The 14,186-nt window shown below is 38.1% G+C and overlaps 1 protein-coding gene across 1 annotated transcript in view; it reads left to right on the forward strand.

Annotated features, from left to right (window-relative positions):
• Positions 1–14,186, forward strand: part of DOCK2 (dedicator of cytokinesis 2) — a 299,490-nt gene that overhangs the window by 272,164 nt on the left and 13,140 nt on the right. Inside the window, exons 43-48 of the mRNA XM_032212175.1 lie at positions 2,854–2,938; positions 3,575–3,661; positions 4,593–4,769; positions 4,889–4,972; positions 8,286–8,423; positions 13,343–13,470. Coding sequence (XP_032068066.1) covers positions 2,854–2,938; positions 3,575–3,661; positions 4,593–4,769; positions 4,889–4,972; positions 8,286–8,423; positions 13,343–13,470 — 699 coding nt within the window. The remainder of the gene's footprint in view (positions 1–2,853; positions 2,939–3,574; positions 3,662–4,592; positions 4,770–4,888; positions 4,973–8,285; positions 8,424–13,342; positions 13,471–14,186) is intronic.

The raw sequence follows: 14,186 nt of genomic DNA on the forward strand, positions 1-14,186 counted from the left end.
CAGAGAAGTTTCATTTCTCTTTTATACTGTTCTGACCCCCCCCCCTCCATCCGGTGAGTCATGCCGACAGAAGCTTACTGTTAGCCACGCTTTATTCACAGTAATAACTCACAGACAAGACGTTGGCAGCAACCCAGATAAGAGATACACACAAGAGCTTGTCCAGCTTAGTATAATGGTTGTGTCCCGCAAAAGGTCTCCTCCCAAAGTCTCTTCTTATATACTCTCTTGGGAGGAGCCAAATCACAAACACCTGGGCCTGATTATCTCCTATGAGTCTGTCTCCATAATTGCTGCCTTCGCTTCTCCACCTTTCTCTGCCTGGCATCAGGGACAAACTCCCTTCGACCGTCACCACTGCTCCAGTGCCTGACGTCAGGGACAGACTCCCTTCGATCTTCACCACTGCTCCATGCCTCAGGCGCCTCCTGATGGCCAACCAGCCTTTCTGGTCCCTGCTCAGAGTCTGAACCCTGCCCAGGGTCCTCCACATCTTCCAGAGCCGACTCATAGGGTCCCTCGCTATCGGAGTCTGTTGGCAGTCCAACAGCTCCTGCTGGGCCACAACACTTTACTATGCTATCTCTTTCTGGCCAACCAGTTTTTACATACAAGTAGTTTTCACTTAGTGAACACAACTGAGATTGACAACTGGGCCATTTCACTTACCAAGAAAGTTGCTAAGTGACACTGTGACTGCTTATGATCTTTCTTTCTTTTTTTACAACCCTATGAAAATTGTAATTGGAAGGATTGCTCACAAAATTACTTGTTTCATCATTGCTATAACTGCAAACAGTGACTAAACAGGGTGGTTGTTAAACAAGTACTACCTAGGAAGAGGGGGCACATACTTTTTACACATAGGTTTACTATTTTTTGGTGATATAATGAAGGGATTTGGGGAGAAAATACATATAATTGGAAGAGGAGAACATATTAGTCCTGAGTTAAAATATATAAAATAATTTTCCTAGAAAATGAATATAAAGTGAACATAATGTAATTGGATGTTAAACTGACATCAAAGAAATAAAAATAAGTACCACAGAAGTGGGAAGCATGAAAAAGGATATTTATTGGAAAAATGACACAAAAGAGGTGTAACATCATATAAGACAGGAGTGTCAAACTGGATTTCTTTGAGGGCCAGATCAGCATTGTAGTTCTCCTCCATGGGCCGTGGGAAGGGAAAGATGGGACAAACAGGATGCTGCAGGAGGCCATCCAGGCCAAAAATGGGGCATGGGGGGGGCACTCTGTTTTGGTTGCCAGAAACACCATGGGCCGTTCCTTTGCTATTTCCAGGTTGGTCCTGCAGGTCAGATTTATGCACTCTGTGGGCCTTGAGTTTGACACCCCTGATATAAGTGAATGATGATGAAGAATGAGAATAAAGTATGCATACTGAACAGAAGAGAAAATTGCAAAGAGAATCAGGAATGATTTAGATTAAAAGGTTTCTTGCAAGAAAAGAATGGTTGCCAAAATAAATGAAAATGGCTGAGTATAAAAGGATTATTTTGCCCACTTTATTATATGGAAAAGATAATTTGGTATATCAAGAGAAGTTCGGATGCAGTGGGAACAAAATATTTAATATTTAAGCATGTAAAATAGGAAACTATAGGGTTGTTAATGAATTGGTGATTAAGGAATGTTGATTGACTTTCCGAATTACTGCAATGTGTCTTACAAAGATTGTTCAGAAGCTATAGGTAACGTAGGGAATGGTTACAAAATTATTATTTTAACCATTCTTCAGTTATTTTTTTACATGGTTTCAGGGTTTTTATTACTTTCTAATAGATTATAACCTGCAATAAATTGTGACAGACAGATTTCACAATTAAATCAAGTGAACAAATGAAAGCCTATAGGATAAGCCCATTAACTATATTCCTATGAGGTTCTTCAAAATGAGCCTCTTCTTTTTGGAGTTTTCCTTAAGTGGAACCTTTCTTTTCTTCATTTTGCACACACAGTGATTATTATCTTTTATATTACCAAAGGCAACTACATGTGCACTACTCTCACATTAACTAAATTTTGGCTAGCATTATATGTGACAAGGTGTATCAATTTATAATTTACACTTAATCAAATTGATTGGGATCTATCTGTGGTCACAATCAAATCAAACCCTATTCAGGGGTGGGATTCAGCCAGTTCGGGTAAACTGGTAGTTCTGACCATCAACTGAGAGCAAACCGGTTCGCTCCCACGATCAAGCAGGCCTGTCCGCTCCTGTGCTATACTCACCTATACTCCCTTTTCTGAAGTCCATCTGAAAGCCGAGGCAGAGCGGATTGCCATGCCTCACCTGTTTTATTCAGTGGGGCTGCAGTAGAAGGTAAGTTTTCACATGGACTGCACATGTGCTCAGCAAACCGGCTGTTATCCCACCACTTGTCCCATTGTTAAGTGTTCATAATCAACCTGTGAAAGTCAAAGATTCATTACATTATAGCTTGAAAAATATGAAAGATTATACTTATAGATTGGGTATGTTTCTCCATTTCTTGTTTATCTGTGGAACATAGAAATGTGTTGAACATGATCAAAACTAGCATCACCTCCAGATACCTATACAGGTTTCTGGTATACCTCTACATTGTGATAATTTTTTTAGACTATTACATACCAAGGCTCACTTTCCAATCAGGTTTAGACATACTTACAAGATATAATGTAGTGCTTTGAGTGCAATGTAGATATTTGAATTAAAAGTGGATATGGTATGTTTAAATTACCTAAATAAAGTTAAGTTGAATTTTTGTATGGAAGTTTATAGAGAAAAAAGGTTTGTAATCTCTCTCTTCCCCCCCCCCCGTCTCTCTTTCTCTCTCTCAGTTTTTATAAGTCTAACTATGTGCAAAGATTCCACTATTCAAGACCAACCAGAAAAGGATCAGTTGACCCTGAAAATGAATTTGCTGTAAGTATCTTTTTATGTTTTGAACACAGCCATGTTATCTGTCATTCAGCTGTGACACATGGCATTGCTCAGGCAATAATACATACTTTATTAGTAGGCAGAAAAGGTACAAAACGTCACAGAAGCATCATTGGACTGGACAAGGATGTTGTAAAATTACTCTGAGTTTCAGCTGCTATCAACAGAATGATTTCTGTCAGGGCTGGCTCTCAGGAATTTCAGGGATGCCATATATTTGGGATACAGTTACATAATAAGTAACTGGTCATAAATGATAGGTCAGTTATCAAACAACATTTTTTAAAACATTTCAGTTTAAATGTTTCCTAGTTTAAATCAAGTTATTGGTGTTCTTTGCCATTCTATTTCCTCAGTATTTGAGTCTTGTCCCTTCTCTTCCACTGGGTTTTAGGGTTTTTTGGGTGGTTGAGGAGCACAGTATTGCAGAATGTATTAAAGTATTCCAGTTTGTAAGTGAAATGATGAAATCATCTCTCTCCCCCTTTCTCTCTCTTAAATAATATTGATGCCAGGAAAATATTTCTCTGTCATTTAAATTATATTTCCAGTAAGCTCTTAACTTTCTAACAATATGATTTAACTGTTGTAATATTTCTTCTCTGGGTCTTTTAATAGTCTATGTGGATTGAGAGAACATCTTTTACTACAGCTTATAAACTCCCTGGAATCTTGCGTTGGTTTGAGGTTGTCTCCATGTCACAGGTGTGTTACACATGGTTTAACCTTCAGAAATAGAAAGAAAGAGCTGATGGTATTTTATGAGAAAAACAAAACAAAGTATTATGTTATCAGGGAATCTATTTTCTCACTAAGCAATTTGGTTCTATATGCATTTGATTTTTTGAGATTGGGGGTCACATTTCATAATGAATGAAAGATTCTCTCAGATTCCAATGCAGCCAAGCTAAGCCATAACAGCAATAGCAATAAGACTTATATACTGTTTCACAGTGCTTTACAGCTCTCTCTAAGCGGTTTACAGAGTCAGCCTATTGCCCTCAACAATCTGAGTCCTCATTTTACCCATCTCAGAAGGATGGAAGGCTGAGTCAACCTTCAGCCGGTGAGACTCGAACTGCCAAACTGCTGGCAGCTGTCAGTCAGCAGAAGTAGCCTGCAATACTGCATTCTAATCAGGGGTGGGCTTCAAAAATTTGAGCAATGGGTTCTCTGCCCAGTTGCTGGGTGGACGTGGGCATGGTGGGCATGGCCTAGTCAGCCTCCTGCACCACAGGGGAGGGGGACATTTTTGTCCTCCCTGGGCTCCGAAGGTTTGAGCCTCTGGGAGGGCAAAGACTGCCTCCCCGGGCTCCAGAGGTCCTCCAGAACTTCCAGGAGGCCCTCCCAGATCATCTGTGCAGGCTCTGTACTAACCTGGCATCCTCAAACAGGCCACATGGAGACTCCTGGGATGGGTGGGGTGGGCATGGCGGGGCAGGGTGGGGTGGGTGGGGCAGGGCCAGACAGGGGTGGGATTTGTGGGTTCGCTGAACTGGGCAAGTCCTTAGCTAGAGGATTGCCCGAACCCATGCAAACCCACAGCAACCCACCCCTGATTCTAACCATTGTTCCACCAGGGTTCTTAAAGTTGCAGATGGGACTGATGATGATGATCTTGTTCCTTCCTCCATAGACTACAATTAGTCCCTTGGAGAATGCCATTGAAACAATGTCCATGACAAATGAGAAGATTCTGACGATGATCAATCAGTATCAAAGTGATGAGAACCTTCACATTAACCCTCTGTCCATGCTTCTGAATGGAATTGTTGATCCAGCAGTCATGGGAGGGTTTGCTAAGTACGAAAAGGTAAGAAATTTAGTTATTGTATTTAAAATGAAATGATCATCCAGTATATTATATCTTCAGCACAAACCATGAATATCACGTTCAGATGAAAAACTGAGCAACTTCCTTTCTCCTTGCAGGCTTTCTTCACAGATGAATATGCTAGGCATCATCCACAGGATCAGGAGAAACTAAACCGACTCAAAGACCTGATTGCTTGGCAGGTATTGAAATGCTGTGCACAATTCTCTGATTTTTTAAAAAATAAATATTATTAATTTCTCCACTTTTTTTTGCTGATTGATCTCATTTCCATAGGGGAAGCACAACAATATATATAATGCATGCATATTTTCCTTCTGTTTTCCTTTGTTTGTTTGTTTGTTTGAAGAGGAATACTTGTCTGAAATGTGACTGGAAATATCACATAAAAGTATGTTGTAAAAGTTTTTCATCTATATTTAATGAGCCTCCTTTCCTGAACAAAAACATCAGGAGTCCCATGGTGATTAAGCTGAATATCTACTCTCTAGAAATGCTTATGCAATGTTAAGAAGAAAGGGGGGAAAACTGACATCACAGTATTTCTGTTGCTTTCAGATAAAGAGGAACCAAGAGAAAACAATGATTTTTGCATAGGTTTTGAATGATGTTTAATTCTCTGCTATTAACAGTTTCACCAGGATAAAAACAACCTATTAACACTCTGAACTCCTGAAAATATCACTTCTATTTTTATGTTCTTGCTAAAATACCAAATGTAGCAACTTTATGAGGGATGTAGCAAAATGGTAATGCTTTATTTTTTTTCCAGAAGAGACTAATCTATTTTTTGCTTTTAGTTTGTTTCTGGGTAAGTCACCCACCATTGTCAGTATCTTCCTTCTTCTACTGACATTTGAATCAGTAGAAATAGCTACTGTTTGCTGTGGAAATAGCAATTAATAATACATGCAAACAAATGTTTATTATTGGTGTTATTAAGCAAGTCCTTCATTTACATCTTTGGATATATTTTATATCATCTCCATTGTTGTTTTCATAAACCTCCCCATACCTTTGGTGCATAATACCACCATGGTCTTCTGTGAAATCTTCACACCCTATATCTAGATTGTATTCAGAAGACATTCCTGTTAATGGTGGTGTCCAACGTAATTTAGAATATTAGAAAGCTAGAACTTCAACTTGTTTTAATAATTCTGAGTCAAGTGCAGTCAACCTCTAAGCACAAAAATAGATCTGTTCATTAGTGTAGTCTCATTTTTCATGTACCAAAAGAGGAATTACATGAGAAACATGAAAATTCAGTCTTTCTGGATAGAACAGGGGAAACATCAGCATTATACCAGTTCCTTGAAAGCAGGAGACAAAGCAATTCATAATATTGGAACGTATAAATGAGCACAGATGGAAATTCTCTAGCTTTTGTAAAATCTGGGTAATGTGTAGCCGCTTCACAATTTTAGTATGAGTATTTACTATTGCAAAATGGTGTGCCTCAAAATGATGAGAAATGCATATCACTGATTTTTGACAACTGACAAGAGCTCTAAACTCTTGTGAACTGTGTGTAGGCCTAAGACCATAGTCTATTATTACCCATGAGTTTAGAGGACATAGCTATCATTCTGATTGCTGATTGAATGATTATCAATATGCTCCACCAAGTTGCTGTTGATGCCTAGTAGTAACACAGATAAACCTGTCTCCAATCTGATTCTTCATGTCTTCCAAAGGTGCATCCATCACTGCTCTAATTAAGTCCTAGTTGTTAGAAATCTACTCCTTTCTCCCAGATTCTTCTTCCAGCATATGGATTTCTCAAGAGAACTAGGTCATTACATACTTTGTCCAAAATGTGAAAAATCTAGTTATTTTGTGCCTGGTTATTTTGTGTCTCACTTGACAAGTCTGGATTGATTCATTGTATAATTTATTTGTTTTCTTAGCTACCTATAGTATTCTCAAGAGTCATCTCTACACCAGAGTTCAAAAGTGCTAATATTCTTCCTAGCTTGTTTGTTCAAAGTACAATTTTTACTTCCCTAGAGTGCCACAGGGAAAAACATTGCCTGCACAGTTCTAATATTTGTCGGTATAGATACATAATATCTAAATACTTTTCCAAGTCTTTCACTGCTACTCTGTCAACTGACAGTATGCAACATATTTCATGAGTGTTGTTTCCTTCATGTATTATTGTTGTTGTTAGTTGCAAAGTCATATCTGACCCATCACAATCCCATGGACAATGTTCCTCTAAGCCTTCCTGTCCTCTACCATTCCCCAGAGTCCATTTAAGCTCATGCCAACTACTTCAGTGACTCCATCCAGCCACCTCATTCTATGTCGTCCCCTTCTTCTTTTGCCCTCAATCTTTCCCAGCATTAGGCTCTTCTCCAGTGATTCCTTCCTTCTCATTAGGTGGCCAAAGTATTTGAGTATTGTTGTTAGCTGATTCTAAAAGGCAGAAATTATTCTCCACTTAAATATTTACATTATAGATTCTAAAGTTGTTTGCTGTACCTGTTATCATTTATTTAGTCGTATTTATATTGAATCTTAATCCCATTTCTTCTCATTACTCCTTGACTTACATTACAAGAGCTTGCAAATCATTTGCATTTTCAACTATCAGAGTTAGTGTCATCAGCATGGTGTAGGTTATTGATGTTTCTTCCTCCAACTTTAAAAGCCTACTCATCTTCTTGCAAGCCAGCCTCTCTCAATTCAACATATAAGACATTGAATAAATAAGGGGAGAGTGTTGTTTTGTTCTTCAATCTGAAGTCAGTCTTTCCAGCTCTAATCTAGCCATATCACAATGACTATTATTATTTTGGAAGATTCTCAGATTTTTATCTGTGACAAATTGAATGGTATCTGACATGAGGACCCTTATCTATCACTATATTAACAATCACTTATTATAATTTATGTGAGAATTTGGTAAAATACAGGAAATATACCATTAATCTTCTTCCACACAATAATCACTAAAGATATCATCCGTCTCCAACATCTTCATATACTGCTGCTACTCAATATAGGTGATTGGTAGCATAACTGGGATGACCTTCAGATCCTGAATGATTCTTCTGGAAATATATGCTGTACTCTTGGCATACATTCATGGGGTTCTATTGTTGCCTTATAGTACATTTCACCAATCATACTAATCTGGCCTGGTCTAGATTCTGAAGACCTGATGTATTTTTTGTCACTTCCATCTCAAGAATATATGAAGTATCATAAATTATCCATCCATTTACACCTTTATTGCATATCATTATGCCCAGGAAACAAAAAAAACTACAATCATATTTTTCCAGGAAGGTTGTACTTCACTATTCTGTAATTATTTTCTTGCAATTCATAGTAAGATGTACTGCTACCTGTTTGAAAGGAAAGAAAAAAAATGTCAGCTGGCAAATATATTACAAATCACATTTTATAACCGCAGTCAGTTTAACATGTTCTGGAGACATGGGGAATATGGAATAGCCTGACTGAATTTTTTTTATTGCTTTTTAGGTTCCATTTCTTGCAGCTGGAATTAAGATTCATGAAAGAAGAGTATCAGATAGCCTTCGTCCTTTCCATGAACGTATGGAGGAATGTTTCAGGCACTTAAAGGTTAAAGTAGAAAAACAATATGGAGTCAGAGAATTGGTAAGTTTTATTCTTTAATTCTATAATTTTTTAAATTATATTTTATCTCAACAAGAAAAAAATCATGAAATTTGGCCTGTGGTGTAATAGCATTACAACTGTCTCTTTGTGATTTAAATATCACTTTACTTCCTGTTTCAAACAACAGACCAGGGATGTTAAATTCAAGGCCCGTGGGCTGACCCACAGGGTTCTTAAATCTGGCCCATGGGGCTAGCTTTGAAATATCAAAGGACCGGCCCGCTGGCCCAAAATGGGCCATGTGGGAGTCTCCACACATCCTTTTTTTTTTTTTTTTTTTTTTGGCTGGCAGAGTGCTGCAGGAGATGTCCATCTCATCTCTCCCCCCCCCACTTCTCCCCCATCAGCCCTATAATACTAATCTGTCCTTTGAAGAAATCCAGTTTGACACCCCTGCAATAGATTTTGTCTCGTATATTGCTAAGAAACTTCCATAACTGTTCAAATGTATTTATATTCCCCATTTTATTAAGAAAGCAGAAACAAGCCTTATGAACTCATTCTCTTAAACCATTGGCCTAATTTTAATGGCTAATAGTTTTGAATAACAATGAATAACCATGAATACTCCACTCTTTTTTCCCCTGAAGAATTCCAACTGTTTGATGAATCTATTTCTGAAACAACATATAATTTAGTATAATAAAATATAAATATGATGTTAAAATAGCAGTATGCAAAATCTGCAGAGTAGAATTATCAACCCTGTGATTGTCACAGTTCTTGGAGAACATCTGGGTAAATAGCTAAATAATCAGGTGAAGTGTTTGACATCACCAAGAACCCGAAGGAAGGTTGTATATTAAGGCTTACAGGCTTCAGGATATGAAGATTGACAAAATGTTTCTAATTAGTGAACCTTAAACCTCCTTTGTGGGGGAAGGCATAGACCTAACGTCTAACAAATGCAAATTATAGACCATTATATGTATACATTGTATTAGATTATCTTTCAGTTCTGTATCTTAGGTTCTTATTTGTTATAAAAAACAAGTAATTTGCTAAGTACATAATTGGGTTATCTATGCTGAACAAGTTATGTCCTTTTCAGTTCAGTTGAATGCATATGTGTAATCTTTGACTATGAGCTGGAATAGAGATGTCTTAAATTGGAGGTTGGCAATTGTGTTAGATCCAAGGCATCGTAGGTCAAATGCATCCTAGTCTACCTAAAATCTTGCCAGGTTGCTAAATCTTGCGAGACATTTGCATTCTCATCTTAAATTCTTGTGTGGGACCATCAAATTAATTTTTTAAAATTCAAATTCAGAAGTAGATCTTTACAAGGATATTGAATTTATGCGCAAAATTTCATGACTGTTGACCATTTAGACTTTTTTTTAGCCCTTCTGTATGATTATAACGTGGATTTGGTCAGTTACATTATAGAGGCTGTTTTTGAAAGCATCAGATGCTATCTAGCACTTTAGGCACCACCTAAAACTTGGTATAAGTGAATCATAAGGGGATGAATATATCATACTGGAAAATTAATTTAATCTGGTCAGCCATAAACCATGGGAACATATCCAGAATCTGATAGTGTATTACAGTTTGATTAAAACAGATAGAGACCAGCAGAAGGATTTCAGTATTGTAACATGGAGAAATCATGGCTAAGGTGTCTTTTTTAAATATATAGAAGTCATTTCAATTTAAGTACTTCCTAGACTCTAGCTTGGACTGAAATTTTCTATCTGTTATCATAGTACATGAATGAAAAATCATCACTTTTAGACAGATAGGAAAAAATAAATTACCTCACTCGGGAAGAAGTTTCTCATAAATTAATAAACTCAGGGGATGACAGTATTTAATGGATCAGCCGGTGCATATGAAAACCACTTAATATGACCAGTCAAATTCCTCTGGTTTTATCATTTTTCTTGGGGTCTCTGGTGTATGCCCTTCCCCGTGAAAGGCAGCTGGATTGATTTTGTCTTCCTCCTACATTTGGGATCCAAAGATTCAGAAGCAATTCCCACTGCAAATAAAATTTACATTGTATTTGAAAATAATGATGGAAACCCTGAATGACTTTCCTGCATTTCTTGCCAGGATTGAGGGCAATGAGTCAAAGTGAGAATGGAGTCTGAAGTAGGAGATTATAGGCCAATTTTCATATGAACATTGCAATAAACCTGCAATATTTTAAGGATAAATTTTCAGGTTTTAAAATAGGGAAGTGGCAGGTTTTCCAACACACACAGAGAGAGAGAGAGAGAGAGAGAGAGAGAGAGAGAGAGAGAGAGAGAGAGGCAGAGGCAGAGGCAGAGGCAGAGACAGAGACAGAGATGTTGAGAGAGCTGGGGAAAGGGGTGGCAACTTCATCCAAATATTAATATGTAAGAAAGCAGAACTTCTAGAAATAAAATTGTTAAAGCGGGTGAATGAAGGCACACTCAGGCTTCAGAGAAACAAACAGCTCTTTATTAGCACAAGTCAGCTATGTACAATCCAGTGAAGGATCAGTCTGACAGCAGCCCTTTTAAAGGGAGCTGTCAGACCCTTTGACCAATCAGATTGAATCTCTGTTCCCGCCGGAACAGAGGACCTTGGTGTAAACCATTACCAATGTTTCTGGTATCTAACAAAAATGGTTAATCTATGCTCAAATTGTAATTCAGTGATAGCTTCCCTTTTTTAAAAAAGAGAACTAATATATGTAGCATGTCAGAAAAGATAAATACTGAGTAACCCCGGAAACTTAATTTTATATCAACATCTGGCACAATTTGTACTAGCCACATTTTTTCAACCTAATGGTTAGAACGATGGAAAAATGTCTCAGCCAAATTACTTACAGTACATGTTTGTTATATACTACCAAAAAAACCCAAAAAAACAAACTTGTATTTGCTATCTAATTCACTTTTCAGAAATAACAGGATTAACTAAGAACATCTCATTATGAAACAACAGTTTAGGGATGTCTTTGCTTATTTTCATATTACAGAATCACCTTGGGTTCCATGTTGTTCAGCAAATGATTTCTGTTGTTATTTTCTGTGAACACATGTATGCTTTATTTGTACTGCTATGTCTCTGATTTCTTTTTTTAAACTATTATTATCACACACAAATGCACATGTGTGCATATGCATGCACACACAAACACATTCCTTCCACTTTTCCAAAACAAGCGGGGGGAGAACAACTTATATCAATGATTCCTTTTACACCATCACACAGAAACGTCTGCTTATTCCCAGTTCTTGGGAAGGAAAATTGCCAAATCCAGTCTAAATATCTGGCTGACTGGGAAACCAACCATAACATATTGAAATGAGAGTATGTAGGCAGTGGTGGCTAGAAGAGCCTTTGAGGAATTTTGTGTTGTACACGTTGCACATTTCCCTGGAGCAGGAGTCATTACACTCAAATACTCAAGCTCTGGCCACATTGTGGTTGGACTATTACATTGTGTTCTACATGGGAATATCCTTGAAGAGTAATTGGAAGTTTTAGCTGGTACAGAATGCAGCCAGGTGGGCAGCTCTTGAGGTCCCTGAGGTGGCCTTTGTTACATCATTCATGTTCTGCTGCATTGATTGCCAGTTAGCTTCTGGGTCCAATTTAAAGGTAATCATCTTTAAAGCCCTTCATGGCAAGGATCCATGTTACTTGAGAAACAGTCTCACCCCAGTGGGATTAACCCACCCCCTATGCCAGTAGAACAGGCATGCTGTGGACCCTATCAGTCAAAGAATTTTGGCAAACAGGTGAAGAGCCTTTTTTGCCATGGCACCTGCCTTCCAGTTGCAATGTATGGCTGTGAAGGTTGGACCAGAAGAACAGTTGAGCGCCAAAAATTGAGGCCTTTGAACTATGGTGCTGGAGAAGACTCCTGTGAGTCCCTTGGATTGCAAGATGATCAAACCAGTCAGTCCTACAGAAGATAAACTGACTGTTCTTTAGAAGGCCAGATCCTGAAGATGAAACTCAAATACTTTGGCCACTAAATGAGAAGGAAACAACATCACTGGAGAAGAGCCTAATGCTGGGAAAGACTGAGGGAGGAAGAAGGGGGCGACAGATAATGAGCTGGCTGGATAGAAGCAGTAGGTGTGAGCTTAAATGGACTCTAGAGGATAATAGTAGAGGACAGGAAGGCCTGGAGGAATGTTGTCCATGAGGCCATGATGTGTCAGACATGATTTCACAACTAACAAAAAGCAACAACAACTTCCCTCTAGAGCATCAAGATCTATGAGGTGATATCTTCACTCACCCATTTGACTTTCCAACTGGCCTGGGTCCCCAATGGATAAATGGCATCCTGGTTCATAGATTAGGCAAGCCCTACCTCTTCCTTATGCACACTTTATTTCCTTTCTCTCCATCTTGGTCAATTGAATTTTAACTGAATTTTAAATGTATGGTCTTTATTTATTGTTTTAATGTTTTATATCGTCTTTTTATTGAATGAGTCTAAGCGACCTAGTCATTTTGGCAAGATGGGTAGCATAGAGGTTTAATAAATAACTAAATAAAATATATCTGTTGTAGGTAGGACATGGTACCGTTGCTGAAGTTTCTAATGCCATTCCTTTCATCTCAATATATATATGTTATATTATATTACTATATGACAATAGTAGAAAAAAATTGAAACAGAAGAAGAATTTTTAAAGCATATTGGAATGAAACAAAAAAAAAAGATTTTGTTTTATTTTGGTTTTAATAGGAGAGGGGGAAAAAAACTTCCTGGAAATTGGATGGCAGGTTTTGGCCACACATTATAGATGTCAAAACACCCTAGGTCAAACAAAAGCAAAATAAAAGTCAATGTATCTATCCCTGACTATTGCATTTTCCCCCCACTCCCAGCAAGCCAGTGAAAAGCAATAATCAGTTTTGCTGTACTCAACCTTTTTCATTTTCTCCCCCTCTCTAAGCCGGATTTTGATGACAGACGGTTAGGCCGACCAAAATCTATGCTGAGATCGTATCGTCAGATGTCCATTATTTCAATGTCCTCCATGAATTCTGAATGCGGTACACCAAACAAGACTACTGGAGAAAGGTTAGTCATGGGCCAGCTTCCTGGCATCAGTTTTCTCCAAGATACAGACCAGGAGGAAACAGAACATATTAAATTAAGAAAACACACTGTGGTTGAACCGATATAGTAAGCATCTAATCTTATTTGGTCTATAATAAAAACTATTACAAAAGCAAATGCTGCTTTTCAAATTAGCAGTGGTGGGCTGACAGCACTGAAGATTGAAACTGCATTGAGGATTTATTCACCATCACTCCAGCATTCATGCACATGTTCATCTAAATAATATTTGGGATGATTCTGAAAGACTTCCAAAATATTGATGTCACCTTCTTGGATTACCTTTCTGCATGGTTTAACCTGATGTGTAACTTTTAGTCATTTACTAACTTTTATAACATCATCCAGGAAAATCCCTCTGTATGAGTAGCTTTGGAGCTACTCCCTAACCAATAATCATGGAACAAATAAAATGTAGAATGTCTACATTTAAAAATGCTTTCTATTTTTTTGGGGGGGAGCTTCCTTTTGGCCTCTGAAAAGCCTTGAAGACATGACTGTGCCAAGAAGCCTGGGATCCTGTAACATTTTGGGGGTGGCTAATGGAGTAGATGAGGGACTCAGTGGCTAAGATGCTGAACTTGTCAATCAGAAAGGTCGGCAGTTCTGCATCTCGAATCCTAGCGCCGTGTAACGGAGTGAGTTCCCGTTACTTGTCCCAGCTCCTGCCAACCTAG

The sequence above is a fragment of the Thamnophis elegans genome, chromosome 2, assembly GCF_009769535.1.
Source record: "Thamnophis elegans isolate rThaEle1 chromosome 2, rThaEle1.pri, whole genome shotgun sequence".
Taxonomy (NCBI): domain Eukaryota; kingdom Metazoa; phylum Chordata; class Lepidosauria; order Squamata; family Colubridae; genus Thamnophis; species Thamnophis elegans.